This window comes from Lactuca saligna, chromosome 1 (assembly GCF_052625555.1).
Source record: "Lactuca saligna cultivar CGN05327 chromosome 1, ASM5262555v1, whole genome shotgun sequence".
Lineage (NCBI taxonomy): Eukaryota > Viridiplantae > Streptophyta > Magnoliopsida > Asterales > Asteraceae > Lactuca > Lactuca saligna.
Window position 1 is genome coordinate 51,642,608 of NC_136417.1, and position 22,729 is coordinate 51,665,336.

The following is a 22,729-nucleotide window of genomic DNA, read 5'->3' on the forward strand; positions in this document are numbered from 1 at the left end:
ACTGAGTCAGTGGTAGAGCTTACCGCCAAGTTCAAGGAGAGGGCCTTACTGGTACCGCAGTATGCACGGGATGGGGAGATGAGGAAGACTCGGTACCACGACATGTTGAGGGCTGACATCCGGAATCATGTCAGCTACTCGGCATGTCTGACCTTGGAGGATATGATATCCAGGGAGAGGCAGAGGTAGATTGACATAGAGCACCTCCGGAAGAGGAAGGTGGAGGCTGGGCAGGTTATTAGAGTTTCAGTGAAGAAACCCAAGGGATCCGACTCTAGGTAGAAGGGAAATTAGGGTCGGAGCCGCTGTAGGAAATGCGGTGGACCACATGAGGGAGTTTGTAGAGCTTGGGGCTCGGGCTGCTACAAGTGTGGCAAGACCGGTCACTTTAGCAAGGATTATACAACCCCTACCCCTACTATTCCGATGTCAAAGCTGATTTCTTTCATTGCAGTAGTAGGGCCATAAAAAGGCCAATTGCCTTCGGCTGACATCAGGAGTGCCAGTGGCGGTGCCAACTCTGGCGACCCTTCGCATGACAGATGGCCGACAAGTCAAGACAAATGCTCCAGTAGTGAGTAGCCGAGCCTTCCAGATGACCACCGAGGAGGCACGTGCCGCACTAGATGTTGTCACAGGTATGTTTTCTTCTCCATAAATTTTATCACATGTCGGTTATGATATTTTTTTCTATGTTTATGTCTTTTTTAGGATCGTACCATGTGAAAGACATCCCAGTACATGTGTTATTTGACTCGGGGGCTACCCGATCATTTGTCTCTCTTAATCTTAGCAAGAGTTTTTCTAAGTCTTTAGGCATGTTGGATTGCCCTTTAGAGGTTGATTTTGCTGATGAACGATTTGTCTATGCATCAGAGGTTTTCAGAGATTGCATTTTGAGGTTGTATGACGAGCGTTACCTTGTGGATTTGTTTCCCATTCTGTTGCATGGGAACAAGGTTATCATCGGCATGGATTGGCTAAACTGTAATGGGTCAGTGATTGACTGTGCGAAGCATTTGGTACGTGTCAGAACTGTAGCACCCGATTCCTAGTATGTATTTTACTCAAATATATTTCTTATTTTGACCTGGGACTTGGTGAGTTGGTGACCCAACTCGTCGAGTAGAAGCGAATTGGACACTGGAGTTAAGTGAGCAACTCGACAAGCTGGCAACCGGACTCGACGAGTCCGCACTATCTGGAGAAAACCCTAATTTAAGGGGGGTTTGCAGCCTATTTAAACGTCTCAGTCAACCTCCTTCATCTCTATTGCCCTCAGAACTCTCTATAACCAAAACCCTAACTATTTGTGTGATCTAAGGCCATTTTGGTGCTTGTGGTTGGTTTGTGAATCTTGAAAGTGAGGAAGAAGCTTGGAAATTCGAGTGGGGGCTTGTAGATCTAGAGATCTTATTCCATCTTCAGCTCAAGCAAGGTAAATGCCCCTGTTTTGGTCTTTCTTTTGGTTGTTCATATTTAGGGCTTAGATTTTGGGTGCATTTAGGGCTTTCTAAGCCATTTTCGGATTTGTGATGTGATTTATGGAGTTCTACTTTCCGATTTGAGTAATTGGAAGGGTCTCATGCATAAAGGTGCCAACTTCATGGCCATGAGATCCCCATGCACATTGTAAAGCACCTTTTATGGATTTTTGAGCCAAAAACCCCATGCATGTGCACCAAGTTTGGAACTTTATGTATTAAAAGGTCATTAGGAGGTCAGATCTATGGTTTGATGTGTTAAGACCCAGTTAAATCAACTGTATGTTATTGGTCAAGGATGAACTCGCCGAGTTGTTCTTGGGACTCGGTGAGTCGAGGCTTAATAACCAACGAATTCATTTTGCGAATGGACCAGTGTTAGGAAGGGGAGTCCCGTAGATGTTTAGACGCGAAAAAGGACCTGAGAACCATGGGACTCGACGAGTGTATGAACAGACTCGGCGAGTCCAAGGCAATCTCCCAACGTTTGAAGATGAACTCGACGAGTTTTTCATACAACTCGGTGAGTCAAGGCCAGGACTTGTTCATAGGATGGTAATGAACTCGATGAGTTGTTCATACAACTCAGCGAGTCGGATGAAGGCTCATTCGGAGTTATTTAGAAGGAGAACTCATCGATTCGTTGCCAAACTTAACGAGTTGAGGAGTGAAGAAGACCAAATGAAAGGATAGGGACTCGACAAGTTGGCGGCCCAACTCGGCGAGTCGGGTCAACTAGAAGTTGACTTTGACTTTGACCTGGCCAGGGGTAAAATAATCATTTTACCCTAAGAGTAGTTATCAGTGTCTGATTTAGTGTTTTATGGATTTATACCCGAAGGATTTCTGGAGCAACAACAGACAGAGATTTCCCGCACAGATTATCAGCAGCTACTCATTCGAGGTGAGTTGCCTTCCAGTAACGGTGGGTCTATGACTAGAGTGTCGCCCCACCAGTAGGAGTTGTATGTTAGATGATCGTCTTTGTGATATCATCTAGGTTTTCTACTACCTGATATGTTATATGCTAGCATGATGTGTTATATGTGATAGTAGTAGAGTTCGATTGTTAAGACCGAAGGGTAGGTCACGTACCCCAGATATGTCTGACAGTATGTGATGATATGTTTATATGCTGGCATGATATGTCATATGTGATAGTGGTAGTAGGAGGGAATAGTCCCCAAGTTCGGTTGTTAGCACCGACGGGTAGGTCAGCAACCCAGAATGGCTTGAAAAATGTAGGTCAGCACCCCAAAATGGATTGACATGGGTAGGTCGGCACCCTAGAATAGCCGTATCGGGTGGGTCGACACCCCATAATGGCCGTACTGGGTAGGTCAGGCACCCCATAATTTCCCGGAAGTATGTATGCTATATGATTGTATAGTATGTGGTATGATGGGGGAACTCACTAAGCTTCGTGCTTACAGTTTACAGTTTTGGTTTCAGGTACCCATTCAGCGAAGGGGAAGGAGTTGGCGCGGTAGCAGCACATCATACACACACGCATTGGTTTCCGTACTTGAGACATTCTGGGATTGTACTCTAACATGTTACTATTTTATGATTTCGGGTTTTCATACATGCTATATTGATTTACGAAATGATATATTTTTACATAGTTTTCTTATGAACGTTTTTGTAATCAGTTAATTAAAATGAAATTTTTGGATTCGAAATTTGGGTTGTTACAAGTTGGAATCAGAGCCCTAGTTTGAGGGATTCGGACACACCCTCGGGGGGTGTCTGGACTCAAATCGAGGGATTAAAAAGATTTTACAAGGAAATGGTTTTCTAAAAGAGAAGTTAAAAGAGTTTAGAAAAAGAACGAAGTGTGTGATGTGTGGGACCGGCCAAGCTCAAGTAAGTATTCCCCAAAGTACCCATACAAGTTCATGTTATGTTTATCAATTTCAGTAGAACAACATGCTAGGATAGGAATAAGGATCTAGGAATGATGCCTTATGTGCCTGCTTTATGTGTTTCAGCTTATTAGAATTGCATGCTAGTATTGAGTAGATAGTAGTAGGATAAACTGTTAAGGTTATGCCTGATAGTATGAGCTTAACATTGTATGCTAGTACAATTTCCTGTTATGAGAATAGAATTGCTTGAGATCATTCCATTTTGTCCTAACGCTGCTTGCTTTGTGCTTTGTGGGACTTTGTGTGATGGGAGTTAGTTATTAGGCGAATACGTTAAAGTCACATGTGATTAGGGTTGAATAATCGTAGAGGATTGGATTTGACCCTATTTCATAGCTCTTGTTTGAGTCCTACCCGTTGTAGGGATGAGTCGCTTACTCAATGGATTATCCGAGCCTTGTTGCATGTGATTGTATTCAGGTAATGGCTAATTGGCATTACAAAGAGGCCTTCAGAAGCTGAGGACTAGGTTGGGTGGAGTTAGAGGTACCCTAGGGCAAGCCTAGGATGAAAGTAGCAGAGATAAACTGTAGTAGAAGGGACTTGGTGGAGTGAAGGCAGTTCTTGAGGAAAGTACAGATAGATGTGGAAGGTAGTATGGGCCCTTACTACTGAAAGCAGAGGATCCGTACTTGAGTTGAGGAAGGCTGAGACAAGACCAGGAAACTTGTGATAGATGTAATTCCTCTAGATGTATCAACATCACTAACAATTGTCATTATGTATTGCAGAATGGTGGTGCTACATTCGAGGCAAGCAGTTGGCAGTTTAGGAGAGGGATTGGGTTCAGGTTCAGGTTCCGAACCAGTGTATGAGAGGCTATGCGAGTTCATCGCGTCCAAGATCACTACAGGCATCCTTGATGCGACCCCTGTAATCTTTAGGTCGATCAAGGAAGTGATTATCGAGCTGATGGAGGATCACCTCAGGGCGTTTAGGAGTAACATGATGACCAGCCAGTTAGGATCACGCACACTATCCTTTAAGGACTTCAGGGTGAGTGGTGCGTTGGATTTCCATGGGGGAAAGGACCCCATTGCTGCCAGATAATGGATTGCAAAGATTGAGTCTGCACAATTGACTAGCTTCTGCCCCAAGGGGTCGAAGGTGCGATATGCAGTAGGATGCTTGAGAGACCGGGCCAAGGATTGGTCGGAGTCGGTTGGTGAATCTCTGGGAGCCTAGACTATTGAGGCTATGACATGGCCGAACTTTGTGACCCGGTTCAGGAGTGAGTTCGCGCCATTTGTGGAGCTCCAGCAGCTAGACAGGGAGTTTTTGGATATGAGATAGACTACGAAGACTGTGGAGAAAATCATCGACATGTTCCGGGAGAGGGCATTGTTGGTTCCCCAGTATGTGGGAGATGAGGACATGAGGAGGACCCACTACCATGGCATGCTGCGAGCCGACATTCGGGAGCATGTTATTTTTTCAGCTTGCCCTACCTTGGATTCAATGATTGCTAGGGCAAGGGATATGGAGATTGATCTGGAGCACATCCAAAAGAGGAAGGTAGAGGAGGGACATATGACTGGGGCTTCGGGGAAGAAGCCCAAGGGATCAGATGGTAAGCCGAAAGGCCAGTCAGGTTAGGGCCACTACAGGAAATGCGGCAGGCCACACGAGGGGGCATGCAGATTGGGATCGTAGGGCTGCTACAAGTGCGACAAGACGGGGAATTTCAGCAGGGATTGTACCGTCCCTGTACCCACTATTCATACATCCGAGTTGCTGTGTTTTCACTGCAAACAGAGGGGCCATAAGAAGGCCAATTTCCCCAGTTGACAGCAACAATGCTAGTGAAGGCGCCAACCCCAGCGACCCTGCGGATTACTGATGGCCGACAGGGCAAGTCAGAGGCTCCAGTGGTGAGGATCCGGTCCTTCCAGTTGACTCGTAGCTATATACTCTGACTCACATGTTGAATCACTCACATTCTCCATCTTGGACGTTTTCAAAGTTACTGCTCCTCCATTGTTTGTAAACACCCAACTAGACTGAGAATGGAAGTTGTCTCAATCTATCCGAAAACTGGCCTCTCTATAACCAGTAACTCTCAAGTCATTAATGCCACCAAGTACAAGGACCCAGTCCTTAGTTCTTTGCAGATATTTAAGAATGTTCTTAACAACTATCCAACGAGCTTTACTCAGATTCCTTGATATCGACTGACCATACTCAAAGCGAAAGCCACATCAGGGCGAGTACATGTCATAGCAAACATGATTAAGCCAACAACGGAAACATATGGAACTCGACTCATTTATGATATCTCGACATTGGTACTCGAACTCTGAGTCTTACTCAGCTTGGTATTGCTCTGGATAGGTAATTCTCCCTTCTTGGAATTCTCCATGCTAAAACGCTTTAGCACTTTATCCAAGTAAGTACTTTGAGTAAGTCCTATTAGTCTTCTACTTCTATTTCTCAAAATCCTTATTCCCAGAATATAGGCAGCCTCTCCTTGATCCTTCATAGCGAAACCATTTCCAAGCCAGGACTTAACTTCCTACAAGGTTGGAACGTCGTTTCCTATGAGCAGTATGTCATCAACATACAGTACTAGACAACTAACTATACTCCCACTAGCTTTGTCATATACACATGACTTATCCTCACTCCTAGAGAAGCTAATTTCTTTGACCTTATCATCAAAGCAAAGACTTCATTTGCGAGAAGCTTGCTTCAATCTATAAACTGACTTTTCAAGCTTACACACTCTATTGGGGTACTTAGCATCTACAACACCCTTTGGCTGACACATGTAAACATATTCAACCAACTTTCCATTAAGGAAAGCAGTTTTGACATCCATTTTCCATATTTCATAATCATGAAATGCAGCTATGGCTAGCATAAACCTAATAGACTTGATCTTTGCCACCCGTGAGAAGGTCTCATCATAGTCAACTACTGGGGTTTGAGTAAAGCCCTTTGCGACCAACTGTGCCTTGAATGTGTGTACCTTTCCATCCATATTGGTCTTCTTCTTGAAGATCCATTTGCACCCATCTGTCTTATGACCTGGTACATTGTCAACCAAGTTCCAAACTTGTTTATTCATACATAGACTGGATCTCGATGTCTATTGCCTATTTCCATTTAGCAAACTCAGGGCCTGCCATGGCTTTCTTGTAGTTAGCATGTTCATACAAATTTATCAGTGTACTAGCACTGATAAACATATCACCTTCTGTAGTTATATGAAAACCATACAACATAGGAAAATGCTAACTCTACTAGAATGCCTAAGAGGTAACGAATCGTCAATTGATTCAACAAGAATTTTTTACTTGGGTTGAGCGCTAGTGTTGGAGGTTCCTTCATTGCTTGACTCTTGAATTTCTTCAAGATCAATTATACACCCACTATCCTCTTGGCATATGACTTCCTCTCGCAGTAAACTCCCCTTAGTTCTACAAACACCACGTTCTCACTAGGTCTATAAAACAAGTATCCAAAGGACTTCTACGGGTAGTCGATGAAAATACTCCACTAAATTTGAGTTTAAAGCTTGTCGTGAGTCTCTCTTCTAACGCAAGCTTCACAACCCCACACCTTGATATGTGCCAACGAGGTCACCTTCCCTATCCACATCTCATGAGGTGTTTTGGCCACCTTCTTTGTCGAGAGTAGATTAAGGATATGAGCGGCAGTCTCTAAGGCATACCCCCATAATGATATCAGGAGTGAAGCTCGACTTATCATGGAATGGACCGTATCCAACAAGTTTCGATTACACCTTTCAGCTACACCATTGAGTTGTGGTGTCATAGGAGGTGTCAATTGTGAACCAATTCCACATTCCTTGAGGTATTTGTGGAACTTGATACTAAGATACTCACAACCCTTATCAAATATGAGCATATTGATCTTCCTGTCCAATTGATTTTAGACTTCATGTTTAAACTCTTTGAACTTTTGAAAGATTTCTAACTTATGCTTGATTAAGTAAATATATCCATATCTGCTATAATCATTAGTAAAAGTCAAATAAAATCAATTTGCATCCCTTGAGGTAGATCTCAAGGGCCCACACACATCGGTGTGTATGAGATCCAACAATCCCTCACCGCTTTCAGATGAACCTATGAAAGGTGATTTAGTCATCTTTTCAAGCAAAACAAGACTCACATGTATTATCTGACCTTAGGTCAAATAATTCCAACACTTAATATATTTGGAGTTGGGCAATGTGTTCTTTTGTTGACATGTCCAAGACGACAATGCCACAAGCATGCGTTGTATAAACCATTAGAAGAATCAATATGCAACACACTATTTCCTAAATTATCTACAACCATCATAGTTTTATATACACTATTACAAGGCAATGCTTCAAAATAAAATACAACATTTTAATAAGCATTAATAGATCTATTCTCATTATTAAAAGAATATCTAAAAACTTGTCTGTACAACCCATGAAAAGAAATAATATTCCTTTTCATTTGTGACGGGTAGTAACAATTATTGAAGTCTAAACATTATCCACTACTAAGCTTCAATGAATAAATGTCGATCTTGGTAACAGACGATGATCTCCTAATTCCCATTATTAGGTTCATCTTCCCAAGCCCCACATTCCTACTTTCTCTTAGTCCCTACAAGTCAGAGCAAATGTGAAAACCACATCCTATATCAAGAATCCCAAGAATTAGAATGCGATGAATTTTCAGAAAAAATAGTATACATACCTGCCGAGGTAGGCTTGATCTTGCCATCCTTAATATCCTTTAGGTACTTGGGCTATCTTCTCTTCCAATTCCCCTTGTCTTGGAAGTAGAAGCACGTTGCATCTTTTGGATCTGAAGCAGAGGGAGCATAATTGGTTTTTCCTTTAGGTCGACTATTAGAACACCCATCATGAGACTTTCCCTTCCAATTTTGCTTTGAGGGAGCTTTCCTGTTTCTCGACTTTGCTTTTCTAATTGCCATGACTGGAGCAGCAGCAGCAGGAGGAATAGATTCAATAGTTTTTCCTTTTAATCCACTTTCAGTAGTTCTCAGCAAGCATTGAAGTTTATTCAAGGTGACTTCCTCTTTGCTCAAATGATAAGTCATTTTGAACTGATCATAGCAAGGAGGCAATGAGTGCAGGACTATGTCAATATCCAGCTCCTCATCAAAGTTCACATTCAACTTGAGTAGACGATCCATATATCTCTGCATGTTTGGGTTACTCAACGCCCGGATGATTATTTCTTTGTGATTTTTGGAGTTCTAGTTATCTTTAACTAATTCGTAAACGAATATGTTGAGTTACATATTATGAGGACTGAATAATTTTAGAAGGTTAGGTCTAGCCCTATTTCGTAACTCTTGTTTGAGTCCAACCATTGTAGGGTAGGACCTCTCATTCGAAGAATTATTTGGTCTTAGTGATATGTAATGGTATTCACGAGCTAGTTAGGTAATGGTAGTAGAGACTTCTTACGTAGCTGATGGCAGAGAGTGGGTTGGAGAGTTACCCTAGGGTAAGCCTAGGATGAGATTAGTGCAACAATCAGTAGTAGTGAAAAGGACTTGGTGAAGTCAAGGCAATCCTTGAGGAAAGTACAGATAGATGTGGAAGGTCGTATGGGCTTCTACTACTAAAAGTAGATAATCCGTACTCGAATCAAGGAGGGCTGAGATAGAACCAGGGAACTTGTAGAGTGTGTGAGACCTCTTGAAATTAGGTATGACCCTGAAGATTATGTGTTTTGTTTCAGAATAGTGGTGAAACGATTCAGAGTAAGAGGTTCAGGGTTGGGTTCAGGTTCAGGTTCAGGTTTGGGTGCGGGTTCCGAGCAGGTTTATGACGGACTTCTCGAGTTCATTTTGTCAGAGATTACGAGAGGCATCCTTGAGGCGACCCTGATGATTTTTGGGTCGATCAAGGAAGGGATCATCGAGCTGATAGAGGAACGCCTTAGGGCGTTCAGGAGCGACATGGCATCTAGACAGACAGGGATGCTCACACTCTCCTTCAAGGGTTTCCGAGGATGTTGTGCACCAGACTTTCATAGGGTGAATGACACCATTACGACCAGGAGGTGGGTTGTAGACATGGATTCTACTCAGTTGACAAACTTCTGCCCTGAGGGGTTAGAGGTCCGGTATGTTGCGGGTTGTTTGAGAAATCGAGCTCGAGATTAGTGGGAGGCGGTCAGTGATTCATTGGGAGCTCCACATTGAGTCTATGACCTGTTCGGACTTTGTGACAAGGTTTAGGGCTGAGTTTACACCGGCTACAGAGCTTCAACATCTGGCCAAGGAGTTTCTTGATACAAGGAAGACGACTGAGTCAGTGGTAGAGATTACCGCCAAGTTCAAGGAGAGGGCCTTACTGGTACCGCAGTATGCACGGGATGGGGAGATGAGGAAGACTCGGTACCACGACATGTTGAGGGCTGACATCCGGAAACATGTCAGCTACTCGGCATGTCTGACCTTGGAGGATATGATATCCAGGGAGAGGGAGAGGGAGATTGACATAGAGCACCTCCGGAAGAGGAAGGTGGAGGCTGGGCAGGTTATTAGAGTTTCAGTGAAGAAACCCAAGGGATCCGACTCTAGGTAGAAGGGAAATTAGGGTCGGAGCCGCTGTAGGAAATGCGGTGGACCACATGAGGGAGTTTGTAGAGCTTGGGGCTCGGGCTGCTACAAGTGTGGCAAGACCGGTCACTTTAGCAAGGATTATACAACCCCTACCCCTACTATTCCGATGTCAAAGCTGATTTCTTTCATTGCAGCAGTAGGGCCATAAAAAGGCCAATTGCCTTCGGCTGACATCAGGAGTGCCAGTGGCGGTGCCAACTTTGGCGACCCTTCGGATGACAGATGGCCGACAAGTCAAGACAGATACTCCAGTAGTGAGTAGCCGAGCCTTCCAGATGACCACCGAGGAGGCACGTGCCGCACTAGATGTTGTCACAGGTATGTTTTCTTCTCCATAAATGTTATCACATGTCGGTTATGATATTTTTTTCTATGTTTATGTCTTTTTTAGGATCGTACCATGTGAAAGACATCCTAGTACATGTGTTATTTGACTCGGGGGCTACTCGATCATTTGTCTCTCTTAATCTTAGCAAGAGTTTTTCTAAGTCTTTAGGCATGTTGGATTGCCCTTTAGAGGTTGATTTTGCTGATGAACGATTTGTCTATGCATCAGAGGTTTTCAGAGATTGCATTTTGAGGTTGTATGACGAGCGTTACCTTGTGGATTTGTTTCCCATTCTGTTGCATGGGAACAAGGTTATCATCGACATGGATTGGCTAAACTGTGATGGGTCAGTGATTGACTGTGCGAAGCATTTGGTACGTGTCAGAACTGTAGCACCCGATTCCTAGTATGTATTTTACTCAAATATATTTCTTATTTTGACCTGGGACTTGGTGAGTTGGTGACCCAACTCGTCGAGTAGAAGCGAATTGGACACTGGAGTTAAGTGAGCAACTCGACAAGCTGGCAACCGGACTCGACGAGTCCGCACTATCTGGAGAAAACCCTAATTTAAGGGGGGTTTGCAGCCTATTTAAACGTCTCAGTCAACCTCCTTCATCTCTATTGCCCTCAGAACTCTCTATAACCAAAACCCTAACTATTTGTGTGATCTAAGGCCATTTTGGTGCTTGTGGTTGGTTTGTGAATCTTGAAAGTGAGGAAGAAGCTTGGAAATTTGAGTGGGGGCTTGTAGATCTAGAGATCTTATTCCATCTTCAGCTCAAGCAAGGTAAATGCCCCTGTTTTGGTCTTTCTTTTGGTTGTTCATATTTAGGGCTTAGATTTTGGGTGCATTTAGGGCTTTCTAAGCCATTTTCGGATTTGTGATGTGATTTATGGAGTTCTACTTTCAGATTTGAGTAATTGGAGGGATCTCATGCATAAAGGTGCCAACTTCATGGCCATGAGATCCCCATGCACATTGTAAAGCACCTTTTATGGATTTTTGAGCCAAAAACCCCATGCATGTGCACCAAGTTTGGAACTTTATGTATTAAAAGGTCAATAGGAGGTCAGATCTATGGTTTGATTTGTTAAGACCCAGTTAAATCAACTGTATGTTATTGGTCAAGGATGAACTCGCCGAGTTGTTCTTGGGACTCGGTGAGATGAGGCTTAATAACCAACGAATTCATTTTGCGAATGGACCAGTGTTAGGAAGGGGAGTCCCGTAGATGTTTAGACGCGAAAAGGACCTAAGAACCATGGGACTCGACGAGTGTATGAACAGACTCGGCGAGTCCAAGGCAATCTCCCAACGTTTGAAGATGAACTCGACGAGTTTTTCACACAACTCGGTGAGTCAAGGCCAGGACTTGTTCATAGGATGGTAATGAACTCGATGAGTTGTTCATACAACTCAGCGAGTCGAATGAAGGCTCATTCGGAGTTATTTAGAAGGAGAACTCGTCGATTCGTTGCCAAACTTAACGAGTTGAGGAGTGAAGAAGACCAAATGAAAGGATAGGGACTCGACAAGTTGGCGGCCCAACTCGGCGAGTCGGGTCAACTAGAAGTTGACTTTGACTTTGACCTGGTCAGGGGTAAAATAATCATTTTACCCTAAGAGTAGTTATCAGTGTCTGATTTAGTGTTTTATGGATTTATACCCGAAGGATTTCTGGAGCAACAACAGACAGAGATTTCTCGTATCAGCAGCTACTCATTCGAGGTGAGTTGCCTTCCAGTAACGGTGGGTCTATGAGTAGAGTGTCGCCCCACCAGTAGGAGTTGTATGTTAGATGATCGTCTTTGTGATATCATCTAGGTTTGCTACTACCTGATGTGTTATATGCTGGCATGATGTGTTATATGTGATAGTAGTAGAGTTCGATTGTTAGGACCGAAGGGTAGGTCAGGTACCCCAGATATGTCTGACAGTATGTGATGATATGTTTATATGCTGGCATGATATGTCATATGTGACAGCCAAAATGAAATACTAAGGCTTGGACCCAACTCGATAATTCACAATTTAGAAGAGGGATGCCGTAATCCAATTGTAAATTATTTGAAGTTTGGTAAATGACGATTTACCAATTCCACCATGAAAACATAATTTTAAATGAATTAGGTTTTGAATGAAATCCCTAGATCTTTTGAGATTCATTAAACTATTTAATGGCATGTTTAATCTCGATTATGCCCTTCAAATTTGTGACTGGGATACTAAGGATCACAAATAAGGTGTGAATAACCATGCAAATTTGCTTGGTACTCTAGATGTCATTTACCACCTAATTGATGTGTTAGTTAACCACACATGCTCCATCAATCAATGATAATTTATGAGTTAACCGTTGCCACTCTTTGTTAGTCTAAGTTAGTGTGCCGATTAACCACATACACTCCACTATTGACGTGACGAAGTGCAAGGTGAAATTTCATGGATTCGCATCGAATTCACATTTTCCTAAAGTAACTAAGATAGGGAATTTATAAAAAACATTTAGTTATTTTATATTTATCATTATACTTGTTATAGAGATATTAATGTCTTATCCTACCCATTCGACTAATGACCCTCCACTAATCAAGGAAGCGGTGGGTGAGAGTGGACACCCATTCAACCACCATTATATAGGCAGTTTGCTTATACCCCCCCCCCCCCCCCCCCCCCCGGTTATAGATCGGTTTCGTGAATGAGACCTATTAACGGTAAGACTACTTTCTTATACATATATATATATATATATATATATATATATATATATATATATATATATATATTAAACTTTTAATCTTATAATAGTAAAATGGTGTATTTTAAACTTTTAAAATACTAGGGTTCAGTGTTGTAAAACTCGCCGAGTTGGCCGATTACTCCTCCGAGTTCTCGCTACTCGGCCCTTACCAAGGCGAGTTACAAAATCCCGAGTACTCCCCGATCGGCCTCTTACTAAACGAGCAGTGTTGTAAAACCTGGAAAACTCGGTGATTAATATGTTTAATATACTTAACGATTTATTATTTAACACAAACATATGTTATTATTACTACATCTATATCTTAAATTTTCATTAATTATTCTTGAAGTGAGATCATAATGTGTTTTTTAGTTTTTGTGTATTCACATGTATCTAACTTTGTTATATATTTCAATTAACTTAAGATTTAAACTTATGATTTTGACATATATAAGTTCCTTAAAAATATTTCTACATGAATTACTGAATCCGAGTACTCTTGAGTACTCGCTACTCGGTAGTCGACCGAACAGGTACCGAGTAACGAGTTTTACAACCTTGCTAGGGTTCTAGAATTTAAGATTTTAAAATTAAACTTTTCATTTAATCTTAAATTCCGAAACCAAAGGCGTATTTTTAAAACTTTTCAAAAACACTATATCAAATTTTAAATAATTAAATTAATAAAATAATTTTGACTTTATCTTAAAATATGATCAAATATTTTAATTTGATAAGGATATTGATTTGATTTTCCAGAAAATTCGATTTTAGACATTTAAAACGAATTTGGTAATTATCCTAATCAAACAAAGATATCAAAATCGAAAAATCAGGGATCCGACATCCCAACTCGTCGAGTTATTGCTATACACTCGTCGAGTTCCACTATGAATTTGTTCCCTCATCCTTTGGACAATTCCCATATGCATCAAATTCAACTGAAAAACATCTTAGACTCTGATACCACTGATGGGTTTTGAGCATAACTACATCCTATGTGATCATACAACCCTAATTACTTTGGATATAATGTATTTCACTAGTTGAACATGCAATTGAATACCAAAGCAATAAACCCTAGATCTATCATACAATTTTTCGAAAATTATATAACAAAAGGGTTTTGATGATTACCTTGCTTGTGATGTAGTAATAATAAGATTCCTTGTAGATCTTTAACTCTTGAAAGCTTAATGCCCAAAATGTTGCATCTCTAATGGCTCATAAACGCCAATAGCAATAGGATGAGAGGAGAGAGGGATGAAGCACTTAGAAATTTGGCTAGGTTTCTCTTAGAAAGCATAGGGGCCAAAATTCATAAGCTAAGGGCTCCTTATATAATTGTGGGTTGCTAGGGTTTGCTGGAGGAAACCCTAATTTCCTGCTTAAGGCTGAAGTAACCCATGGACATCCTACTAAGAAGCCTTGGACGAAATCTATATGGCCTCCCTATAGAATTTCATCCACTCATAATTAAGGAGTCCATCACCCCAGTTTCACAACTATTAATGATTTGCAAAACAACCCTTGTTCTTTTAATCAGTTCATTTAATCCCAAAATTAATTCCAAACTAATTGCAAATTAAATACTAATTAAATATTATGATTTCTAATTAATATATTATTATCATAATACATTAATACATCAATTTATTATTCCAAAAAATAAATTCAACCTCTCTGTCTCTCTCCAAAACTCATCCTATCAAGTTGATAGGGTGAAGGCAACCCAAAAGGACCATGATACTCTCAAATTAAGTACATACCAATTATACTTATGGGTTTAGACACCTAATCCAACAAATGGTACATCGATAGTGGCTGTTCGCATCACATGACAGGGAGGAAGGAAAAGCTCAGGGAATTCCGAACATTGAAGGACGGTCACAAAGTTAAATTTGGAAATATCACCACAGGAGAGATCAAATGATATGGCATGATCATGAATGGCGAATTCACTATTTGGATGGTAGCCTATGTAGTAGGCCTGCAACACAACCTAACAAGCATTTCTTAATTGGCTGTAGGTACAGTGCTGAAGGGTTTTTTTTTTTTTTTTTTGACAATGAAGGATCTGAAATAATTGAGAAGAAAAAGAAGGCGATGCTATTAAAATCCAAAAGAAAGGGATAGATGTTTCCTTTGCATTTTAAACCAATAGTCGGGAAGCCAACCATTTTCCTTCTTTCGAAAGCATCTTCGGTTGATAATTAGCTTTGGCACCGAAGGATCTCACATTTAAATTTCAAGGACATCAACAAACTCGTACTTGGCAACCATGTGCGAGGACTCCCTCTTCTGAAGTATGACCAAGAACATCTGTGTGCAGCTTGTGAACTTGGAAAGCAAAGTTGGAAGAGTCATTCCACAATTATCAATACCAAAATTATCGAAGCTCTTCAACTCTTACATATCGATCTTTGTGGCACATCTGCCATTGGGACTGTTGGTGGTAACAAGTATATTTTAGTTATTGTAGATGATTTTTCTCGATTTACCTGGGTTTACTTTCTTAAATAGAAATAAGATGCTTCCTCAAGGATAAAGGATTTTATTAAGATAATTGAATTCTAATTGCGAAAGCCAGTTCAGAACGTTCGGAATGATAACAATTTTGAATTAAAAAACCAAGTGTTTGAAGAATTCTTGACTAAAAAGGGAGTTGCTCACAACTTCCCTACTCCTTACACTCCATAGCAGAACGGATTCGTTGAAAAATGAAATTGATCTCTTTGTGAAGCTGTGAGGACCATGCTTTCATTTGCGAACTTACCACTCTATTCCAGGGTTGATGTGATTGGAACCGCCTTGTTTACTCAGAATCGCTCATTGATTAACAAAAGATTCTTTATTACCTCTTACAAGATTCTTAATAAACGAAAACCTAATGTCAAGTTCTTTCATGTTTTTGGTTCCAGGTGTTTCATTTTTAACTCCAAAGATCAAAGGAACAAATTTGACGTGAATGAAGATGAAGGAATCTTCTTTTGGTATTCTCTTACCTTGAAGGCATACAGGGTTCTAAACAAGAAGTGTAAAAGAATTGAAGAAACCTACTATGTCATTTTTGATGACAACTATCAAAAGAAGTATCAAAAGTCTAATAGTCCATCGGAAGAGATTTTGCCATCCATACCTTTTAAAACTATTCTTCTGATGAACTTGTACGAGGAATTCATGAATTTGTTTGATGAGCCTGAGAAAGCCATCACCTCTGAATCAACAGCTAACGAAATCTGAAGGATCCAGAAGTGTACACTGATATTCCGAAGACTTCTGAAGTTCCACCCCAAACACAACCTACTACTTAATTCTAGGGGGAGGGTTCCAATTTAACCTACACATTCGATACATTTGTTGAGGGGGAGAATTCAAACCCTAAATTCAATTATGATATTCCAAGCTAGGTGCAGAATCCAATTCCAAATGTTGAGTCACATGCAAACTCCTAGGGGGAGAAAGAAAATGAAAATAACAACTCCGACAATGTTCATTCAGAAGATTATGATCTAAACTATCCACCATTGAATAAATGGACCAAAGATCATCCCAAAACTCAAGTCATCGGAGCACAATGTTCAGGAGTTTTTACGATAGCTCAACAAAAAGCGAATCAACTTGCATTATTTTCAAAAATGGAATTTTGCATGTTCATTTCGTTTATCTCCAAAATTAAGCCCAAGAACGTAAAGGTTGCTATTGATCACTCTGATTGGGTGTAGGCTATGTAGGAAGAGCTTAATGAGTTTGAATGCAAGAAAGTATGGAGACTGATTCCAAATCCGAAGGATGCTTCTATGTTCGGTTGAAAACAGGTGTTTCGGAAAAAGATTGACAAGGAAGGGAATGTTATCCGGAACAAAGCTCGGTTGGTTGTAAACGGATACCGCCAAAAAGAAGGCATAGACTATGAAGAGACATTCGCACCAGTTGCTAGGCTTGAATCTGTTTGCATTTTCCTCACCTACGAAGCTTGCAAGCATTTTGAAGTCTATCAGATGGATGTTAAATGTGCTTTTCTGAATGGTGAGTTAGAGGAAATGATCTACGTTGAACAACCTCCAGGTTTCGTGAACAGGAATATCCAAGCCGTTGCTACATCTTGGATAAGGCAGTGTACAGTTTAAAACTAGCTCCTCGAGCATGGTATGAAACCCTAACACGATTTTTAAAACAATCAAAGTTTAAACAAGGCTCGGTCGACCCAACCTTCTTTTGTAAGAAAGATGGCGACGATCTGATGATCATCCAAATATATATTGATGATATCATTTTCGGATCAACCAATCCTAGATTTACTGCAAAATTTCAAAAGTTTTTGGAGACTAAATTTGAGAGGAGCTTAGTGGGTCCTATTAACTTTTTCCTTGGTTTAAATATTAGACAGAGTTAGGAGGGGATTTTCATCAACTAGGAAGCCTACACCAATTCAATAATTGCGGAATTTGAAATGGTAGGAGATTCGCAAGTCAAGGTATCGATGGAATTCGGAACGAGGCTAACACCGTCCTTGGACAAACCTGCATCGAATAGTACTCTCTATCGGTAAATGATTGGATCTTTAATGTATATAACATCTAGTCGACCTGACATAATGTTTGCTGTTTGCTGTTTGTTATTGTGCTAGGTTTCAGGCGAATCCCCCTGAACCACGCATGCTGATGTGAAGAATATTCTGAGATATCTCAAAAGATCATCTTCTGTTGGAATATGGTATGCTTCAAACTCAGGATTCTTTGTGCAAGCGTTTTCGGATGCTGATTTCTATGGATGCAGTCTCGATCGTAAAAGCGCCTCTGGGGGATGTCAGTTTCTAGATGGCAAACTAGTAAGTTGGCAATCACAGAAACAGAGTTGTGTATCCATATCTACTGTAGAAGCTGAATACATTGCAATTGCATCATATACTTCATAAGTCGTCTGGATCCAAAGCCAATTTCGAGACTATGACATCAACATGAAGAGGATTCCACTCTATTGTGATTTAGAAAGTGCGATTTGGATTTGTCTCAACCCAATGCAACACTCAAAGATGAAATATATTGCATTGAGGTATCATTTTATAATGGATCACGTAGAATATGGGAACATAGAAATGCATTTCGTAAGAACCTCTGATCAACTTGCTGATATCTTCACAAAAGCCTTACCTGAAACAACCTTCAATCGAATTCTACAAGGCTTAGGAATGATAGAAGCTGAATATGTTCCAAAATGACATTCGTAATCGGAATGCATCTCTTAAGTTTCGAACCGGTCCAAACCCTCAAACGTATTCGCAAGTCACTGTTCACACTCCAATCGGGTTCGAGCGCTTGCAATGGCTCGGAGTCTACTATTCATCTGGGACTCGAAACATCATGTATCCTTTGTATATTATGTATTTTCGTTATTTTACTTTCTGTTTTTATTTCTTTTTTCAAAAAAAATTTCAAAATACAAAAATATTTTCCTTTTCTGTTTTAATTTCTTTTTTCAAGAAAATCCAAAATACAAAAATATTTTCTTTCTTGTTTATGTTTTATCTTTTCAGAATATCAAAAATTCCGAAAATATTTTTTTTGTGTATGTGTGATTTATTTTTAAAGTTCGTTTTATCTTAGGTACTATTTTGTCATCACAATTTGCATTGATGGGGAAGGTATATAACTCCGATTCTATGTGCTAGCTAAGTGTTGCTAGAAGCGTGCTGCTGCTTGTTGACCAAAGCCTCTGAGACTCTATGTTGAAGCCTTTATGAATTTTTCACTCTGAATGTTTCTTCTCAATCAGGCTAATATTCACATAAGTCATTGAGCTACCTTACTCTTCTCATATTGAGTTAAGAGTTTACTGGTTAGTCATTCACAATATAGCAGATGTACATTTTTTTTTCTTCGGAACCACCTTATCTTTTCTCCATTACCTTCACTTTCACATTCTTAACCCCTGAGACTCTCATAAATTAGCACAGAGGTTTATGCTTACACAAAATTTGTGTTTATGATCTTCAAATTGTTATCACCACGATTTAAGTGAAACCCAAAATCCGAATCCTATTTATGTATTGACGATGAACAATTAATAAGTTCAAGATTTTCACTATGGAATTGACAATAATCAATCCTCATGGTTTGTACCTTGAAATCTCATCATTTATATTTTCGTGGCATCTTAATGGAATGCTCTCGACCTAAGACATTTCTTCCCAATAGATCTAGTTTTTAATTTTTTCTTGAGATTTCCAACTTGTCTAGCCACTTAAATAACTCCAAAGCATACTTGAGTTTCATACTTTGGTTGAAGCAATGCCACCCATTAAAGCTTAATGAAAAGAAGCCTTTCATTATTTCTAAAAAAGTAGATGATTGTAATTCAACGGGAAAGCATGCAAGCACTTCTGAGTCTCTCTTGACTCCGAAGGAAGAGATCGTTGCCTGGGATCCATCTACTTTTGTGATTATTTTATATTGACACCATAGAATCCAAGATATATTTTGTTATATTTTATTATCTTTGTCACACTCTTGCATGAAAATCCTCGTGATTTTCCAAAAGTTTGGTTCTAACCTCCGAATGATTACTTTCAATTTCGAGAACAGGTTATGGTGAATGATGTTGAGTTCCGAACATGCAAAACTGAAACGACGACATTTAAGGGATATGATTTCGAAAACATTGGGGGTGTGCTTTTCAAATTTCCTAACGTCACACTTTGTGAGTTACGCCGCCTAACATCACGCATGTTAGTCACGCCTTTTTAGGCGACTTTTCAAGAAAATGAACAGTCTTGCAGCTGGCTTTCTCTCTCCATCCATACCATATGTAAGGATAACTGACGATTGCCTTCCTCATTACATTCAAAATCTCTCAAGCAAACCCCTTTTTCTCTCAAACACTGTTTATCTTCTCCATCTGCAGCAATGGCCACTGCTTTTGAAACTCCATACGTGGGTCACCAAACCGCATCACTAGGGCTATTAAACATCAAAGCCAATATAATCTCATCTTGGACCTTGATTCAGCCAAATGCTATGTCTCTCTCCAACCGATTGTTAAGTGTCTTCGTCACACTCCTTTGGATCCGACCCTTACCATGGCAGAGAATGCCCCTTGATTCATCTATCCAAGGCATTCTCCATTGCAAGTTATCAGGAAGGTGAGTCTATGATTAGTTTTGAAATTGACTCTCACAAAACCACAATTTCCATGTCCCAATTTAGTCGATTGCTAGGGATTTCTCAAGCCAGGGATCTGATTGATCTGGATTCCATCGCTTCATTTGCTAATATCGAGATGTTTTACAAGATGGGTTATGTGGGCAATCTTGCCATTTTATCAAAGTTCAAGAAGCCAAATCTTCCTCCAATGCAGATTTTCGCACTGATTATTAACATTTTACTCTGATGTTGAAAAATACACTTTTACATTATTTGGTTTTGGAACAATTGGTTATATGGCTCGTTGTTTAAAATGAAAATTTTTTACTGTGTATTTTTTGGACGTTACAATTTCCCAAGAGTGACACTACTTTCATGGAATGTTGAACATCATGGGTAGGAAATTATATAATATAAAAGTGGGCGCAACCTGCAAGGAAAATGAGAAAAAGGAAGTTAGAAGTATGTTGTTGGGAAGGTTCAGAGATGCTCAATGTTTTGATCATATCTCAAGATATAGAGCTCAAATTTACATGAATAAAGAGGTTAGGGAAACTAGACCAAATTTCTCACAACTTTCATGTTTTGTGTTTCTGTTCTTTTCATTACCAAAATGTGTCCGAAAGACGAAGGACACATATTATGAGCCAATGATGACACTAAGGATTCCCTAGTCAAATTGGTCAACATCATAGCAGATTGTTGAGCAGGAAAATAAAGAAACCCCGTCGTCCTGATACATGACATCCAAGATGTTACCAAGGTGGTCAGAATGTTATTTGGACCTCTCGTATTAGAACTGGGAGTTACAAAGAATGCTTAAACTTGCAAAGGATGCCTCCTAGACATCATAGACGTCCCTAAGGATGCGTACCCATTTAGAAATATTTCTAATGCAAATCAAGGATGACAGAGAGCATGCAAAGTAGCACGAAGGATGCCCTTGTGTCATACATCACGTTAATGACATTTCCATGGACTTCCAACATCCCACATCGCTGAATTGCTGACACGATACTTCTTCACGCAAGTTTGTTTTGTTTCATAATTTGTTAATCATTAGTCCACATTTATTTAATGATTTCAAGTTTGTCTATGGATTATATTATGCAATTTATTTTTTAGTTCAAGTCATTGTTTTCATGAACTTGATGGAAGGCTAAATCATTAGGTTACTTTTGAGGATCTTTAGGACTTGTGGATGAACACACTTGATATTACTTGGTTCTACTTAATTTTAATTGTTATTTTATGTTTCATATGATGATATTATGGTGATAATGATTGAAATTAGGTTGTATGAATTTGTTTGATTTCACAACTAAAATAGTACATTGTTAATTCACCAATTTCAAGTAGTTTAGAAACAAAGACAATTGGTTCAATATATAGCTATTATTCCAACTTATGATATTGAATGCTTAATATTATAATAGGTAACTTCAAGACACTTTATTGCAAATTCAATAAGTGTTCCTAATCCAGTTAGACCTAGGGAGTAAGACAACTAATTGAATGAACGTAGTGTGTACCGAAAATTATATGTTACTAGATAATAAATACCAATCACATTTAAGTAATTTGAACTAGGATTTGAAGGAAGCAAGTGTATGAGTCTGAATTATCCTAAAACTGAACTGGAAGTGCCTTACTTTTCGTTGAGAGTTTCATATCAAGCTATAAAGTTTTAAGTATTTTCTTTTTGGTTTCGGTTTAAATTAGTTTTATATTAATTACAAGTGATCCTTCTTCTTTTTTTTTGACTATTCTAACATAAAGTTTAACCACAAACTCCTTATGGATTCGACCATTACTTACCCTATCTATCTAGTGGTTCTTTAGATTATTTTTGATTGAGACAACGATCTCGATCAGAAAGCGAGATCAAAATTCCTCCGACATGCAATAGATATCAACTGAAGACTTTGTTGTCACCCCATTCCCAACAATCCTTCGCATAGTTAGCTCGAGATGGATTTAGCTATCATGAAGATGATTATTGAAGCCAGCAATAGCTCCCCAAACATCCCCAGCTCCAAACTGTAAAGGTGAGAACGAAACCCTAATGAACTCAATAACAAATTTATTGTCACTTCAATAAGTTGAGTTCGTAACGACGTTGGATTAGGAAAAAAAACCCCATTCCCATTGGTACAACAAAGTTTAATTAAACGTAGAAACAACCGATGAGAAACTACATCATCCATAAACACATGAATGCTTCCATCACTATGATAAAGAGAATAAGACAGATGATCATCTTGTGTCAATGCGTTTTGCATATCAAACTCCTTAGTCAAACTCTCATTAAAAAGCACATTAAATAAAATAAAAACCAGGTGGACCTTTTAGCCTAGTGGTATCAATGTGTATTGGAAAGATGATTATTCCCAAGTAGTAGAGGATTCAAGTCTTGTGATATAGAAAATATATGGATTCAAAAATAAGATTAGATGATGTATTTTTGACGTTCTAAAAAATAAGTGAAATAAAA

General features: G+C 39.7%; 2 protein-coding genes across 2 annotated transcripts; both read left to right on the forward strand.

The window, feature by feature from the left end:
• The first annotated feature begins 535 nt into the window (after positions 1-535).
• LOC145006251 (uncharacterized) lies at positions 536-1,055 on the forward strand. The gene is made up of 2 exons (XM_078965344.1): positions 536-638; positions 712-1,055. Exons 1-2 carry the CDS (start codon positions 536-538, stop codon positions 1,053-1,055), a joined length of 447 nt encoding a protein of 148 aa, XP_078821470.1.
• A 9,178-nt stretch (positions 1,056-10,233) lies between these two features.
• Positions 10,234-10,753, forward strand: LOC145006262 (uncharacterized). Its single transcript, XM_078965357.1, has 2 exons — positions 10,234-10,336; positions 10,410-10,753. The coding sequence occupies exons 1-2, from the start codon at positions 10,234-10,236 to the stop codon at positions 10,751-10,753; spliced, it is 447 nt and encodes a 148-aa protein (XP_078821483.1).
• Positions 10,754-22,729: the final 11,976 nt, after the last annotated feature.